At 44.0% G+C, this 18165-nt stretch overlaps 1 protein-coding gene across 4 annotated transcripts in view; it reads left to right on the top strand.

Annotated features, from left to right (window-relative positions):
* Positions 1-18165, top strand: part of CCDC148 (coiled-coil domain containing 148) — a 137502-nt gene that overhangs the window by 34094 nt on the left and 85243 nt on the right. For all 4 annotated transcript variants that reach the window (XM_025186537.2, XM_075933433.1, XM_075933434.1 and 1 more), the window contains 5 exons: positions 6260-6363; positions 7391-7473; positions 7619-7782; positions 8143-8238; positions 8332-8513. In XM_025186537.2, the coding sequence (XP_025042322.2) occupies positions 6260-6363; positions 7391-7473; positions 7619-7782; positions 8143-8238; positions 8332-8513 (629 nt within the window). The remainder of the gene's footprint in view (positions 1-6259; positions 6364-7390; positions 7474-7618; positions 7783-8142; positions 8239-8331; positions 8514-18165) is intronic.

Genomic DNA, 18165 nt, shown 5'->3' with positions numbered 1-18165 from the left:
TTGGTTCGAACTAATGTATCCCAGTGTGCACTTCCTGGTTTGAATCAGCTGTTGAGCAGAGTAACGCGCTGGTGAGATCATGCTAATGAAGTGCGGGATATTTAAATCCCCGCTTCATTAGCAATTTTGATCGCCTAGCTCGAACTAGGGAACAAGTGTAAACGTACCTTCAGAAAGTTGTACACATCAAGAGCTCATAAATGTAATCTCTTTATCAATGAAAGAGAGATGCACAGCTGTGGCTCTCCCCCTCCCACATAACAATTTACACAGGGTTTAATAATAAACAAGTGTTTATTAAATATAAAAAGTGGGGTTTAAGTGATTGCAAGTGAAAACAGGCAGATCCAACTAAATTACTAAGCTAAGCTAAATATACTAAGTTATTATAAATCCTATTTCTTACTTTAGTTCTTATTTCATGTGCAGTACTTCACAAGCCAGAGGTGATCTTTTTCTCTGACCTTTTTGAATGTCTTTTTTGTACTCAAGCAATTTAAAGAGATTCTTGGCTTAATAAGATATACTCGGTTTGATTTTTTTTTTCCAAAGAACTTTGCATAAAAGGAAAAATTGTGCTCTCCAAGGAAAAGAAAATATACCAGGTTCCATAATGTTTTTAAAAACCACCTTTTAAGAAAATGATTTTTAATCTTAGAGAGAGATTATGGGTGCTATGAAGGATACCTGCCTGCTGTTCAAGAGAATGTGCTGCTAGTACTGTTTGTGTTTCCCTTCTTTCCTTTGCAGCTGCTAATAGATTCTTCATCATATATATAGTAGCCCAATGTCTGAAACTCTGTAACGCTGTAGCATTACGTGTTGCCTCTGGGGGGTGCTGTTGCATCCCACCATGGCGCTCAGCTGACTTCTGCGCCACTCAGCCGGGCCGCCACAGGGCAGCCCAAATGGCCGCTTGCGCCACTTGCTCCCTGTGGCAGCCTGGCTGAGCGGCGCAGAAGTCAGTCGAGTGCCATGGCGGGAGGCGAAGGGGGGCGGGGCAGTGATGTGCAGCGTGACAGCGGCTCCAGGCCCCCCTGGCTGTGAACAGACCCTGGCCAGAGGGAGGGCGGGGGAACGAGAGGGAGGGGGAAGAGAAGGACAACTGGGAGGCTGCAGGATCAGTGCTGGGGTGAAGGGAAATGGTGCAGGGGGGCAGACGGAGCTCATAGGCAGCCGCTCAGCTGGGTTGCTGCGCAGGAGCAAGTGGTGCAAACAGCCACTTGGGCTCTGTACTCCCCATGCAGGAGGAGGAGGAGAAGAGAAAGAGAGTGAGAGACAGGAGGGGGAGAAGAGAAAGAGAGACAAAGAGAGAGGCAGGAGATGGAGGAGAGCTGAGAGAGAGGGGGGGAGGCAGTAGGAGGAGGGGAGAGAGAGAGACAGAGACGGAGTGAGAGACCGGAGGCTCAGGAGAGAAGACCGAGATAGAAAGGGACTAGGACATGGAGGAAAATCCTGTTTTATGATGGGCTAATTGGCTAGTTATTAATTAAAGATCAGTGTAAGGGTCTTTGTCCTCTGTGCAAATTCCCCCTCATGCACGGACACTCTCCTTATAGTCCAAATTCAATTTGCCTTTGTCCCTCGTGGCTTCCAAGCCCAAAGTCTCCTTATGTGGGTAGCATGCCTCCAGCGTCTCTAGTGTCTGACCATCCCCTTCAGAATGTCTGTTTCACCCCAGCTCAGCAATCCTGCCGGTGGTGTTTCCCACCTGCACCTGACTCTCTACTCGGAATCAGAATTCAACGTTAGCCCCAGGAGAGTTCTTAGCGTCCCCTTCTCTGACAGGGAGAGCCCAGTCCTTGGTTCCCCAGGAAAACTGCTCTGGCTGCTGCTCTGCGGCGTTACCACCAATCCTAGGCTCAGTGCGAGGTCTGCGTTCGGCGTCCCTCTCAGAATCTCCGGCCTGGGGTGGGTCTGTGGGAGAGACAGGAGGAAGCCCGGTTCTCTTCTCGGGGTTTCTTTCCTCGCCCCCCTGCCTTGCCTCCCATACCTCCCAACTTTATATGCCAGGGCCATTCATTCCTGGTATGTCCAGCGTCATTACGCCCACCCGGCCCTTCCCCCGGGTCCTAGCAGCTGCCCAGTTTGGCTCTGCTGCAAGGGATCATGAACGGCAAAGGTGCCATGGTGGCAGAGTCTCTCTCCAGAGAACCGTGCCTATGTGCTCGCCAATGCAGGGCGGTGACACCGCATCATAGTCAGCTACAGAAAAACACAGAAATAATAATTCCTTGTAAAAGTAAGGCTGTTCCTGGTTTATGGTAGTTTTTACTGATTACTGGTGGTGTGAAAATATCAAGGTAATAAAAGTAACACATTTCAAAAGAAACTGACATCAGTTATTCATTGTAATAGTTTTTCTGGTTATGACTATTGTTACACAGAGCACAAAAGAAAACTAAATCACAGAAAACTAAATCCCTTCCAACAGTAATGTCCAATGTGATTATATTGTTCTTTTTTTTCTAAGGACAGTGTCTCCCCTGATTTCATTCATCCTAACATGGCCTGCTTTTCATCTGTCCAGACCTCGCCTCCTACTTTGCATAAATCTTAGCCTTTTTTGAGGATCTTCCATAGAATTCTTAGGAAGGGCTGGGAAGAAGCCATGGGAGGGATGGGCTCATGTGGAAATATCTTGCCTGGCCATGCCTTTTTATGTTTGGCAAACTCAAGGCCTGATTCTTAGTCCTTATTTGGGTAAAATTCTGAAAAGTCAATGGGAAACTTTTTCTAATGATTGCAGGATCAGATCCAAAGTTCTGTTTAGAAGATTCAGGAGTTCTTATAGATTGCAAATCAGAATTTCAGTGAAGAGCCTTTAATGCAGTGATCACCAACCAGTAGATCGGGATCTACTAGTAGATCTTGGAGCCTTTTACAAGTGATCCTGACTAGTTTGTCCAGGAGGCTATCAAGTGCTGGCACTTCAGATGCCCCTCCCCTCACTGCTACTCATCTCCTGCCCTTTGACTTGGAGCTGCCCCACCCTCTGGGGAACCTCCTACTTTCTGTGCAAGGCAGGGGAGGGAGAGGAAGGGTGCTGATGTCCAGGTGCCCCTCTCCCACTCTGTATCCTTTCTTCACAGAGCAGGGAGGGGGCACAACAGGACATGGGATGGAGTTTGCTGGCTGCTTTAGGGAGTAGGCCAGGGTAGGGGTGAGCCTGCCTTTAGCCCCACTGCACCAGCAACCAGGAACCACCAGCAGTGTACAGCTGGAGCCCACATCTCAAACTCCTACCCCTGTCATGAACCCCCTCCTGCATCCCGAATCCTTGTCTTAGCCCTGAGCACCCCTGCATCCAAATGCCACACCAGAGCTTATCCCTAGAACCTCACCCTACATACTAACTGCCTGCCCCAGGCTCAGCTCAGAGCTCCTTTCACACTCCAGATCCCTTAATCCAAGACCAGAGTCTTCACCTCAACCTTCTGCCCCAGCCTGTTGAAAGTGAGTGAGGATGGGCAAAAGAGGGAGGATGGAGTAAACAGGGGTGGGGCGTTGGAGAAGGGGTGGGAAGGAGGTGGGGCAAAGGTATTTGTATTTCAGGTAGCTCTTGGATTGCACTTAAATTCAAAAAAGCGATCTTGTGCTCAAAAAGGTTGGAGACCACTGCTTTAACGTATTACATTTATTACTTAGCTGCTGGACAAGAGAGCTCTAGATTATGGAGGTCCGACCTGTAATAAGTGTGACGCTGTTGCAAAAAAAGCAAACATGATTCTGGGATGCATTAACAGGAGTGTTCTGAACAAGACATGAGAAATCATTCTTCCGCTCTACTCTGCTGTAATTAGACTTCGATTGGAGTATTGTGTCCTGTTCTGGGCACCAAATTTCAAGAAAGATGTGTAAAAATTGGAGAAGGTCCTGAGAAGAGCAACAAGAATGATTACACAGAATATGACCTATGAAGGAAGACTGAAAGAATTGGGCTGGTTTAGTTTGGAAAGGAGAAGTTTGAGAGGGGACATAACAGTGGTTTTCGGGTATCTAAAAGCGTGTCACAAAGAGGAGGAAGAAAAATTGTTCTCTTTGGCCTCTGAGGATAGGACAAGAAGCAATGGGCTTAAACTGCAGCAAGGTACGCTTAGGTTGGACATTAGGAAAAACTTCCTAACTATCCGGGTGGTTAAACACTAGAATAAGTTGCCTAGGGAGGTTGTGGAATCTTCATCTCTGGAGATATTTAACAGCAGTTTAGATAGACCTCTATCCGGGATAGTCTAGACGGTACTGGGTCCTGCCGTGAGGTTAGAGGACTGGACTCGACCTCTCGAGGTCCCTTCCAGTTCTAGTGTTCTATGACTCTATAAATCTTCTTTTGGGCCAGATTGTGAATCTCTTATTCATAGTAAAGACAATTCACAGGTAGCCCCATTTACTTCAATAAGATTACTTGGGGAAGTGCTCGCACATGTAAGCTTGAGCTCAGCAATCTAGCATTATAGGTTTTGTTCACCTCCTACAGAAAACTAAAAGTGACTCTATGCTCAAAAGTGGTGTTAAAGTGAAAATATTTAGTTTTAAAATGGGTTTTTATTTTTGTTCCTTGATGGATAAAAATGTATGCTAGTTAAAAGAGTAAAATGATCACTTTGTCTGGCACAAGCAGTTATAAATTGCCTTCTTCTTCCCTCATATAGACTACTTATATAATTGGTCCAGTGTGCCCTGGGGAAGAGGGACTTTTAGAACTTTTATTTCTCCCACTAATCCCAGTGGCTTCTAAGTGGGTGTAATGGGTAGAGTTCCACCTACTTCATTCTTAACAGCCAGCATTGCTGAACTAAAACCCTTGATAGTAGCAGATAAAGCCCATCTAGATCAAGGGAGGGAACTGTGACACCAGAAGTGGTATTTCCTTCCATGGACTGTTCCTGGCACAGTTATTGTTAGTCTCTTAGGGTATGTCTAGACTTTATCCCTCTGTCAGCAGAGGGATGCAGATTAGGCAGGTTGACATTGCAAATGAGGCAGGAATTTAAATATCCCATGCCTAATTTGCATAAAAATGGCCACCGTGTATTGCCAACTCAGCACTTTGTCGGCAAAAAGCGGCAGTCTAGAGGAGGATCTGTCGAGAAAGAAAGTCTTTTTCAACAGATCCCTTATGCCTCCTGGAAGGAGGTTTACAGGATCTGTCGAAAAAGGCTTTCTTTCTTGACAGATCCCCCGCTAGACTGCTGCTTTTTGCTGACAAAGTGCTGAGTTGGCAATACACGGTGGCCATTTTTATGCAAATTAGACATGGGATATTTAAATCCCTGCCTCATTTGCAATGTCGACCTGCCTAATTTGCATCCCTCTGCCACAGAGGGATGCAATCTAGACATACCCTTAGGGTACAACTAGACTATCATTTTTTGTAGGAACATTTTGTGTACTTTTTTTTCAATTCTTTTGTTGGAAGAGGCTTTTCTGATATTTGGCCCGTCTAGACTGAGCCAAATGTCAGAAGAAAGCCCCTATTTCCGTAGCCCCCTTCTTCCTCTTAGAATGAGGAATACAAGGGCTTCCGGAAGAGAGTGTTTGCTCTTCTGCCAAAAAAAGCGGAAGAGCAAACGCATTCCCTGGATGAGGCGGAGGTTTTTCGGGATACCAGAGATATCCTCTGGTATCCCGAAAAACCCACGCAGTCTAGCCGTACCCTTTCTAGGAAGTAGGAGCAATTTCTAAATGTAGATCAAAATGTTGTTTCTCACTTGAGTTGATTGAAGAGTGGAATTTTTTTATGAAAAATTTGAAATATTTCACTTTTTTCTATATATTTCACATAGACATTTTTTCATTCATCAAAATTCTTTGAATATTTTCAGCTTTAAAAATATATATTTACATTGGCTGGGAGTATGTGTTAACTTCCCGTTTTCCTCTTTATTGCTTTCTTTATTTCTCCCCGTTACCTACCTTTTTTTTCATTTTGCCACTGAATAAAAGAAGTGGGAGCAGAAAGGTTGAAAGTTTGGGAGGGGCAATAATTTTTGAAAGGATTGTTTTTGGGGTTTTTTTCTTTTCCTTTGTTTAATTTTCAGCCCAAAAAAGGGAAAACTAAAGAAAAGCCCTTTATTAAAATTTTCAAAGCTATTATTATAAGAAAAATGTGTTTGAAATTTTCAGTCAGCTCTGTTCCTGACAAAGATGTGCTCTCAGAGGCATACAGGTTCATAAAGGTTTGGGAATGCCATTTTGTAAATATATAAAACTAAGTTCAATATTAGAAAAAAAATTTCCTTTTTGCTTTTTCACATAGGTTAAAAAAGTAGAGCAAGCCTCAAAAACTAATAAAGAACAAATGCTACTGAAACAGCATCACCAGATATGGTGGCAAGAACATAAACAACTGAGTGAGAACAGGTAAGTGAGAACAGGTAAGAACTGCTGATTCTTACAGATTATAAAAGAAATAAATGAGTAGTAAAAATTTTGTTATGCACTGCTTGACTGAAAGGAAAAGATAAAGTAATCAAATTGCAGTAGAGTATTTTAAGAGTGGGAGATCGTAACTACTCACATCTAATCTGAGGCTTTGTCTACACTTGCAGTTGACTGACAAAACTTTTGTCATTCATGGGTGATTCTCCCCCCACCCTGAACAAAAAAAGTTTGTCTTTGGCAAGTGCAAGTGTAAGAATATTTTCAGTTTTTGGCTAGCAAGGTTGCTAGAACTTTCACTGAATGATGAATGGGCCTTATTGTGGTCTCTAGGAAATCAGTGGAAGATGCCATGCCATCTGCATGGAGACATGCCTCCTCGCCAGTTCTGTGTTCTCAGGGCTTGCTCCCATCACTCACTAACAGCACAGCCCCAGCAAGTTGCTGTATTAAAGATCCTTCTTGATGGGGCTGTGTCCAGGGATTGTCACCACAGAGGAGAATCCAAAAAGAAGGTGGTCTTTTCTTTGGAATATGTATGGTGCTAAAGGACATGATATATATCTTGTGTTCTGCTGACTTGTCTAGTCTCCGCATCAATCCACCTAGGGTATGTCTACACTTCATGGCTATTTCGGGATACCACCTGTTTCGGGAGCCACCTGTTATTTTGAAGCATTTTTTGAAATAATGGGCGTGCTATTTCAGCATCCCTGCAACCCTTGTTCCATGAGGGTTAAGTGATTTTCTCAAAATAGGTCGTTATTTCAAAATTTGGTGCTATATAGACTTGCCAGATTTCGAAGTAAGCTATTTTGAAATAGAATCAAAATAAGATACACAACATTTTGACTTTAGGGTGCTCTGCAGATGCACCCTTAGTGTCCTTCTATTCAGAGTCTTCCCCCATTTCAGTTATAATATTAATTTATTGTGGTGGTGGTTTTTTCCATTTTTATTTACATAAGTAAGACATTGAAGTTTTTGCATAAGTTCAAATACATTTCAGGCATAAAGTGGAAGCAGAAATACAAACTTTCCTTGATGAAGTTAGCCTGGAAAGGGAATTTCTTCTGGATATGTGGGACTTGGGTAAGAATTTTTATGTGATTCCTTGATTAATTGAAGTGTGGATTTTGAAATCAAATATGTGCATCATTTTAGATAAAAATAAATTACTGAATAATGTAGTAATACTTGTCTTTTTTGAGAAACCTTTCTGTTTAATTGACTATAGCATATAAATTATCAAAGGAACGGGACACATATCAAACAAATACTGTAGAACCCATCTGGCAACTGAGGGAAGATTTGAAATATAGGCTGTCTGAAATGCAGTATTACCATTCACCAAATTCTTGCATGGAATCTAAGTTCACTCCAGTCAAGGTGTTACAGCAGGTTAGTAAATTCACTTTTGTAGTTTACTGTTGTTTCAAATTTTAGAATTTCTTTTTGGGGGAGAGAGGAACAAAAGTTTCAAAGAGTTTTAAAAGATGTGTGAAATGTAACCTTGATGCATATTATTTTGTCAGAAAATGTTGCATTATTTTGTCAGAAAATGTTATTCATTTTTAAGGCTATAATCAATCTCAATACACTTGGTAACCCCCATACTTACACTATCTTAAATCTGGATTAATGAAATGTTACATCCGTGTAAAATTGGTATATGGTAGAAAAAAAATCAGGCTTTTTTTCTACATAAGAGTTTTGATATGAAGACTATCAATCTTAACTGTTAATATTTCATAAAACCAGGTAAACTTTGTGAAGGAACAACAGAAAACAAATTTAGAATTGCTTAACCAAGAAAAATTGGCTTTGGAACAAGAGCTTGAAGATTGTAAGGCTAAAGTAAGTGAGTGGTCACATTTCCAAATTAATTACATTTTTTAATTTTGTGGAATAATTTATTAGACCACTGATGACTGATTTTTTTCTTTACAGCTGCTAACATACTCTTTTGAAGAGAAAACTGGACTTTTTCATGAAGTTCCTACACAGTTACTGGCCTTGGAATGCCCGTACCCCGATTTGAAGTCTTCAGTCCTTAGCGAATTCCATAAATTTGCAGATGAGTATTGGACTAAACTTCAAGAGATTGATCATCAGTTAAAAATAATAACCAGGTAACTGATTCATTTTTGAGGGCAGGATAATAAACTGTGATTTGTTTCATCATCTCCAGAGACAGGTTGCTTTTAGCAGGAGAATTATTTCTTTTGTTGAATACAATACAGAGCTGAGTCACTACTCGGTTCTATGGGATTAAATAGTCAATAACTGTTTGCACAGTTGAGAGACTTGCAATTTTTTTCAAAAGAACTTGCCTGCAATAATAAGCAAAATTCTTTATGAATTAATGAACCAATAGCATGACGTATAGCAAATGTCATCTTCAGAGGTTTTGTCCTTATATGGATAGCAATTCATTTGTATATTCTATTTTGTATGATAATTACTTCACCTTAGGGAAAAAATTACACTTCTATCCTAAGGAAAATCTAAAATATAAACTCAAGCATACATCAGAGTCCTAATCTTTTCATGCAGATCATTGCAGCAACAAATTCCCATGAACACATATTATACAATCTATTTATAGGTCTAGTTAAGAACATAAAAATAGCCATACTGGATCAGACCAAAGTTCAGTCTAGCCCAGTATCCTGTCTTCCCACAGTAGCCAATGCCAGATGCCCCAGAGGGAGTGAACAGAAACAGGTAACCATCAAGTGATCCTTCTCCTGTCATCCATTTCCAGCTCCTGACAAACATAGGCTAGAGACACCATTCCTACCCATTCTGGCTATTAAGTATTGATGGACCTAACCTCAATGAATTTATCTAGTTCTTTTTTGAACCCTCTTAAAGTCCTGGTCTTTACAATATCCTCTGACAAGGAGTTCCACAGGTTGACTGTGTGCTTTATGAAGACAAACTTTTCTTTTGTTTGTTTTAAACTGCTATCTATTAATTTAATTTGGTGACCCCTAGTTCTTATCTTAAGGGATCAAGTAAATAAATTTTCCTTTTTCACTTTCTCCATACCAGTTATGATTTTAAAGCCCTCTATCATATCCCTCCCCTTAGACTTTTCATCTTAGAAAAGAGGAGTCTAAGTCTTTTTAATTTTCTGAACCTTTTCCAGTGCCAATATATCTTTTTTGAAATGAGGTGACCTCATCTGTACACAGAATTGAAGATGTGGGCATACCATGGATGTATATAGCAGCAATGAGATATTCTCTGTCTTATTCTGTATTTCCCCCCCCCCCCCCTTTTTTAAATTTGGAATTATTTTACAGAGATCATTAAAAATGAGAGATTGGAGAATCAGCTGCCCCCAAAAGGCAGGCTTTTTAAGACCATCTTTTGGGGGGTTTTGTATTGTTACAGCACCTAGTCCAGTGGAGTCCTGGTCCATGGCTAAAGCCTGTATAAGCTGCAGTAATCAACAAAATGGCAAGAATTGGCAATATTGGTATTGTAAAACTTCTATTAGAAATATTTTATTTTAGGGATCATAAGGAAAAACTGTTAAATTACAAGGCCATAATTTTGTTTCAAAATTGTTATAACTATAAAGTACTTTATAAAGGGTTTGTCTGCATGCAGAATTAGACTACAGAAAGCTGGTGCTACAATCTACCTTTTACTAGCAAGCCATGCTCTAACACTGTTCATGTACACCCAGCTGATGTGCATTATAGTCTTGTTTCAGAAGGGTGCACACGTGTACAGTTAGAGCATTGCAGGCTAGTTCAGGGTAGATTCATACCCCAGCTTGCCATGGACTGACTGTTGGTATGGAGAAGCCCTAAATTTACTCTCATCTGACTTTGAGAATCCTGAAATAAACTTACAAAGTCTTAACAGGAAAAACTTAAAAACCAACAAATAGTCAAGTAGCACCTTAGAGACTAAAAAAACATGTACAGTAAACTTCTGATAATCTGGCACCTTTAGGACCCAAGGGGTGCCGGATTATCAGATATGCCGAAGTACTGGAAGGGGGGTTATGAGAGGTCGGGGGTGGGGGTGGAGGTTGGCGGTGAATTGCGCAGCGTGGGAGAGGGCAGCGCTGCGGGACCCACCCGGCAGCACCCCAGCTGCTCTGCTCCCAGATTCCCCAAGTCAGCCGCTGGTCAGTTTCAGCAGCGGCGGACTTGGGGAAGCTGGGGGCAGAGCAGCTGGGGTGCTGCTGGGTTGGTCCTGCAAGGCCATTCAGGCGAAGGGCAGTGCTGCGGGACCCACCCGGCTGCATCCCAGGTTCTCTGGCCCCGGCTTCTCCAAGTCAGCCACTGCTGACCGGTAGTGGACTTGGTGAAGCCGGGGGCAGAGCAGCTGGGGTGCTGCCAGGTTGGTCCCGTAGCGCTGTCTCTCACCTGAGCGACGCTGCAGGACCAACCCGGCAGGACTCCAGCTGCTCTGCCCCTGGCTTCCCCAAGTCCACTACCGGTCAGCAGCGGCTGACTTGAGGAAGCTGGGGTGCTACCGGGTTGGTCCTGCAGCGCCGCCCCTCACCTGAGTGGCGCTGAGGAACCAACCCTGCAGCACTCCCGCTGCTCTGCCCTTGGCTTCCCCAAGTCAGCCACTGGTCAGTTTCAGCAGCAGCGGACTTGGGGAAGCCTGGGGCAGAGCATCTCCAATTGTCCGGCTGGCCGGAGCACTTCCGGGTTCCAGTTGGTGCCGGACTATCAGGAGGTGCCGGACCACTGGATGCCGGACAATTGGAGTTTTACTGTAGATGGTATCATGAGCTTTCATGGGCAAAACCCACTTCTTCAGATGACTAGAGTATAATCCGGTTTATACTCCAGTCATCTGAAGAAGTGGGTTTGAAAGCTGATGCTACCATCTACATGTTTTGTTAGTCTTGAAGGTGCTACTAGACCAGTGGTCCCCAACCTTTTGGGACTGCTGGGGCATGGGAGCGGGGCCACTCAGATGCCAGGCACCCAGGGGTGGGGCCACACATGCGCCCGGGGAAGGGGCTGCGCACGCGCCTGGAGGCAGGGCTACCCATACGCTGCATGCCCGGAGCTGGCGCCACCCATGCACCGCACTCCTGGGGCTGGCACCACAACTGTGCTGCACGCCCAGGGGTGGGGCCGCCCATACGCCGCACGCCTGGGGCCGGAACAGCCCATGTTCCGTGCTCCCGGGGGCGCCACTGTCCATGCACTGCGTGCCCAGAGCTAGCACCTGTGCCATGCACCCACGAGCCGGCAACGCCTATGCTCTGCGCGCCCAGTGGTGGGGCCGCCCATATGCTGCAAGCCCAGGGCCGGCACAGCCGTCGCACCGCTTACCCGGGGGCGGGGCCACCCAAGTGCTGCGCGCTCAGGGCCGGCGCCGCTCATGTGCCCAGGGGCCAGCACTGCCCATGCGCCGCGTGCCCGGGTACGGGGCCGGCCCCGATCACTTGGTGGGTGCACAGAAATGTCCTGGCGGGTACCATGGCATCCACGGGCACTGCGTTGGGGACCACTGTACTAGACTATTTGCTGTTTTTTAAGTTTTTCCTGTTACAGACTAACTCAGCTACCCTTCTGAAAGTCTTAACTTTTAGTTAATTGTTCCAAACATAAGTCAGAACTACGTGTTTCCCCCCTTTTTTATATAATATAGTATGTGGGTGCATGCGTCTTTTATTTAGTTGTTTGCTACCTCCAAAGAAAGGGTATAATCTCCCTGTCAATGGTTGGATGAAACATCTATTAAGAGGTAAATTGAGGGTCAGATGGTGAAGTGGCTGTTGTTTCTTTATATTGGTAGAGCTAGATTAATAAGTGTTTGTGGCTCTGTTTCTTAAGAAATGAAAAAAAAATATTACAGACAATGGAAATGACCAAACAGCATAGTTGTGAAAACACCAAATTATGAAATTGAGGCTACTGTTAGTTGGTAGCATTTTTTGCTTGTGATGCAGGATTATGTAGTTTTGTCAAATTAAATCCCCCTTTTTATGGCTGCTGGGACATATATTCTGTTGTAGAAAATCCTGAAATATGCCACAATTGGACTGCTGAGTCTGTAAATACCATTTTTACCTCAACTTCTAAGGATACAGATAAATGTTTAAATTATCAAACTAACTGAAAGATGAATTGAGCATTAAACTACTATATATGTATATTAAAAATGTGTGTCCCATACAGTGTTCTTACTCTGATATTTTAACTCAGTTGAATGTGAAGTCAATCTAGACCCTCTGTATAAGCACATTAAATGGATGTTTCCGGCACAACAATCAGAAATCATATGGTTGACAAGCTGAGCAAGTTGACAGCTCATTCAATGGTATTATTGTAGTCTGTCTAGCTGCAGATTCAGCAGTACATCCAGTTTACAATACTCAGGACAATGTAAAGGATATCTGGGGATTAGGAGTTGAAGAGGGCAACTTCCCTTATGAGTTGTTTATATTCTTTAGAGGATATAAAGCTAAGGATTAACTTTTGGTAAATCTGCTTCAGAGGAAGCAGCTGCCTGAGAGGAGGAATTATGTATAGGAAAATTGCAGTGTTTTCAGTTCTGAAACCAAATAATGATTATAGACATTATAATGATTATAGACACTTGTAATGGAAGAATTATGTATATGAACCAAGTGCTACTCTTAAAATTTTGGCCAGGTTTTCATCATGGTGAATGTCTGACTAATCTTGGCATAGAGAGAGGTATGGTATCTGTTCAAATATTATCCGTAAGGTACTCAAACTCTCACATAATTTAGGTAATTTCTTGGATATTTATGGAAGTTAAACTAAAACTATATGTTCCAGGATATCTTACCTGACTATGCACAACACTCCTAGTGTATATGAAGGGAAAAGTATGAATCCCCAGGAGGCTGAATCATACTTTCTCTTACTATTTGTTTTTATATAAGATTCTGATGAATTTTAGTGTTGAGCTGAGGCATTGATTGTTGAAAGTCATAAATGGATCAGGATACACCACAAACATCTTCCCAAGGTCCTCCAGATCCCTTTTTTGAAGACCTAAAGAACTTCTCCACCTCCCTCATCATAAAAATTAAGATCGATCAGTGAGAATAACTATTCATTGGAACGAAAAATACAGGACTATGTAGCACTTTAAAGACTAACAAGATGGTTTATTAGATGATGAGCTTTCGTGGGCCAGACCCACTTCCTCAGATCAAATAGTGGAAGAAAATAGTCACAACCATATATACCAAAGGATACAGTTTTAAAAAATGAACACATATGAAAAGGACAAATCAAATTTCAGAACAGAAGGGGGATGGGCGGGGAGGTGAATGTCTGTGGACTAATGATATTAGAGGTGATAATTAGGGAAGCTATCTTTGTAATGGGTAAGATAACTAGATCCTTTGTTTAGACTCAGATTAAAAGTGTCGAACTTTAGCATGAATGACAGTTCAGAGGATTCCCTTTCAAGTGCACATTTAAAAGGTCTTTGTAGCAGGATGCAGGTAGTTAAGTCGTTGAGACAGTGTCCTTTCTGGTTGAAATGACAAGAAACTGTTTTTTCTTTGTGATCCTGTCTGATATCTGTATATATGCTGGCTCCTGCTGGGTAAATTTCTGAGAGAAGCCGCTCACTGTCTCTTTAACACAGGGAAAACTGTCCTGCTCCGTTGTCTCCCTCCTCCCCAACTCTGCAAAGATGGAGTATGGGAGGAAGAATGGGAGGGAGGAGAGAGAGAAAGGAGGAGAGATGAGCATGAGCTCTGAAATCTTGGAAACAGGCACTCCTCTGAGTCACTGTCTCCATCCATGCTACAGATTGGAGCAGCTCCACTGTGTCTCACTCAGTCTGACCCCTGCTTTACAGAGATGGGGTACAAGGGCAGGAGAACACCCTAACTTCAGCATTCCCCTCTTCTCTCTCCCCTGCACAGCTAGCAAGAGAATCTGGGAGTGGCTTGAATGCAGGACAGAGCAAGGTGGGGAGAGAGTCAGCTGAAGACACGCTGTGGGCTGGAAGTATGCATGCTCTGCTAATCAGCTGGGCGAGACAGAAAGAAATGCTTGGTGGGCCAGATCTGACCCAGAGACCTAATTTTTGCCTGTCCCCAATGTAGATTGTCAGTCTAGATCAGGTTGTGAAATAATTTTGGAAGGGAGCTACCTCACAAATTTTGGAAGTGGCCGCAGGCTGACCCAGAGGAGCAAGGCCTTGGGGAGAAGGGGCAGGGTTGAGAACTACCCTGCTGGCTATGGTGACCTTATTTTCTGAATGAGCTGCAGCTAGTAGGAACAAGTTAATTTAAATTATGAAACAGATTAAGTGTTTTAACTGTTTTACATTAGTTTATCAAACTTCATTTTAAATAAAGTAAAATAGTATGTCCAACACAAAAGGTTTCAATGTTTCCTTTATTTATGCGAGGAGTGGGGAACCCTTTTTGGGTCTGGGGTCACTGACCCACAAAAATCCGTTGGGGATCACACAAGTGAGAAGCAAAAAACTCTTCTAAAACCCCCCAATGCTCACTGATATGGCCCAAACTGAGATACCCCACTTTTCTGGTGCTCGAACCTCACGGTGTGAGGGGAAGGGAAGGGGGAAACTGAGGTTCAGGGCTTCCCATAGATCAGATTTACTTTTCTGGGGTTCTGGAGTTAGTGGATTTTATGTACCTCTTTAGGGACAAAAATGAGGGATACAGTGCACGAGACAGGGGTGCTAGCAAGTAGGATAGGGATGGGGTGCAGGATCTGGGAGGGTGCTAGGGAGCAGAAGCAGGCTGGGAGTAGGGTGTCTGGCCAGGTGGAGGGAGCAGGAACAAGGGAAGGTGCAGTGTGTGGCCAGGAGAGAGGGTGCAGGAAAAAGGGAGGGTGTCAGAGCAACCAGGGGGTGCTGAGTCTTAGGGGGGAGGGAAGTGACAGGTTTGGAGTGGGGGTGGGAGGTCTGGGAATGAGAGGGAACCTTACCTGACTTTGTGCTCTCTTGCAGCAACAGCTGCAGGCACACTGTCCCGGCAGCCCCAGAGGGAGGTCCCGCTGCCATGGCCACGTGATCCCAGAGGCCGGAGACACCGCTGCTGCAGCCACGTAGCCAGCCCCGAGGCACCATGGCCAGAGGCTGCCCTGGATACACCCCTCCCTCAGCCACATGGCTGGCCTCAAGGCACCGCAGCCACAGGCTGCCCTGGAAGCCAGAGGTGCTGCTTCCGTGGTGCCACAGCCTGGAGCCAGCAGTCACAGGCTTCCCCAGAGGTGCTGTGGCCCAGGGCCAGCCCCAGAGGTGCCACTGCTGCAGCTACACAGCTTGGGGCAGGCCCCAGTGGCACCGTGGCCACAGGCCACCCAGGAGACACTGCAGCCACGTGGCCCCAGGCCGCTCTGGAGGCCAGAAGTGCCACAGCCCAAGGCCAGTCCTGGAAGCACTGCTACCACGGCCACACGGCCTGGGGCCAGCACCAGAGATGCCATTACTGCGACCTGGGGCCAGCCCAGGAGGCACTGCTACCGTGGTCTGGGGCTGGTGTCGGAGGCACCACTACCGCAGCCACGGACTGGCCACAGAGGCACCGGTACCAGCCTCTGGTGCCAGCCCCAGACCACATGCTCCTGGAAGCATCACCTCCGGGGCCGGACCTGTTGAGAGGTAGTGCCAGGGATGGAGGAGCAGAGCTGAGCTCCTTTCCTCCTCACGGGGCCTGTGATTAGGGGGCGGGGTCTGCAATTGCCTCGTGGGCTGGATCAAAGCCCAAGGCAGGCTGGATCCAGCCCACCTAGAGGTTTTTGCCTACTCCGGTCTAGGTGATCACAATGTTCCATTCAGACTATAGAATCTGGGAATTATTTTATTTAAAATAAACAAAATTGGCAGCTTTTAAAATCTTTATTTACCAAGAAGGGAGATGAATCTGGTTTTTTTTATCCTCTTACATTCCATGTAAAGATTTTCAGCTTGAGCACTATAAACAGTCAATTTAATCAATTTAAAGTAACCTACAAATGCAGGAAAATGTGAACAAGTACCTCTGGGAAAGTATGAAAAGCTTCCTTTATCTCCATTATATGACAGCTTTTACTAGGATTCAAATTGTTACCAAACATGATTATCAGCTATCATGATGGGAACACTTTGAGTCCATTAAAGCTTCTACAATTAGTTTGCCCAAATAATTTTCTCATTAATTTGCCCTTTCTACTCTTTGAATAATTACAAATGCATTTATAGAATTGCAGATAATTTGCAAAGAATATAGTAGAAATGCTTATAACCGATAACATAAGAACAGCCGTGCTGAGTCAGACCAAAGGTCCACATAGCCCAGTATCCTGTCTGCTGACAGTGGCCAATGACAGGTGCCCCAGATGGAGGGAACACAACAGGTAATCCTCATGTGCTCCCTCCCCTGTCACCAACCTCTAGAGAAAGAGAGGCTAGGGATATCATTCCTATCCATCCTGTCTAAAGCCATTGATGGATCTAACCTCCATGAATCTAGCTCTCTTTTTTAATCCTGTTAAAGTTCTAGCCTTCACTGCATCTTCTGGTGAGGAGTTCCACAGGTTGACTGTGTGCTGAGTGAAGAAAAAACTTCCTTTTGTTTATTTTAAATCTGCTGCCTATTAATTTCATTTGGTGACCTCTAGTTCTTATATTGTGGAAATAAGTAAATAACTTTTCCTTATCCACTTTTTCCATACCAGTCATGATTTTATATACCTGTATCATATCCCCCTTAGTCTCCTCTTTTCTAAGCTGAAAAGTCCAAGTATTTTTAATTTCTCTTCATATGGGACCCGTTCCAAACTCCTAATCATTTTTGTTGCCCTTTTCTGAACCTTTTCCAATGCCAATATATCTATTTTGAGATGAGGCGACCCACATCTGTACACAGAATTCAAGATGTGGGTGCACTGTGGTTTTATATAGAGGCAATTAGATATTTTCTGTCTTATTCGCTATCTCTTTTTTAATGACTCCTAACATTCTATTTGCTTTTTTCACTGCCACTGCACACTTCGTGGATGTTTTCAGAGAACTATCCACGATGACTCCAAGATCTCTCTCTTGAGTAGCTATAGCCAAATTAGTCCCCATCGAGAACCTACTGCAGAAGGTTATACAAAGGAAAGTACAGCTATTCGGGAATATCTGCAGAATGAATGACAAGCGAAATGTTAAAACCCTGGTATTCGGCATAATGGATGGTCCTAATAGGAGAGGCAGACCCACAGAGAATGGGTAGATGATATAGTAGATTGGTGCAGAGCTAGTCCGCAGAAACTAAGCCACTCCGCACTGGACAGGGAAAGATGGAAGGAAATAGTGAGAGAGGCACTGGACACCAACAGGCGTTGAGCCCATGGTTGTTGATGATGATGATATTGTGTATATATAGTTGGGATATACATTCACACATTATCCTGCCAATGCTGTTGTATTTATCAATTTGTGCCTTGGACGAATCTAATGGTCAGTTAGATTGAGCCCAAGTGGGGGAGGCAAGTTCTGCCAGTCGCGACTCTCATACTCTGTGCCTGTTGCTTGGCAGGACAAACCCAAAAATACCATGCAAAACACCCCATCTTTTATAGAAATCCTGTTTCTTGCAAATTTATGAAATTTGATGCATCATGGTAAAATCAGTCACATTGCAACATATGTTTATCTGGAGATTGTTTTCATTGTTGTTTAAAATCAGTGTGCTGATGACTTTAGTGGGTGTTTTCACCCTAATTTAGATGAGATTTGTTATCGTCACATGTTGAAAGTGCTTGCTTCAAACATCAGGGTTGTCCATTTACCCCTGATCAAATGCAT

The sequence above is a fragment of the Pelodiscus sinensis genome, chromosome 7 (assembly GCF_049634645.1).
Source record: "Pelodiscus sinensis isolate JC-2024 chromosome 7, ASM4963464v1, whole genome shotgun sequence".
In the NCBI taxonomy this organism is placed as follows: Eukaryota; Metazoa; Chordata; order Testudines; family Trionychidae; genus Pelodiscus; species Pelodiscus sinensis.
This window is presented reverse-complemented; position numbering and strand designations above follow the sequence as displayed.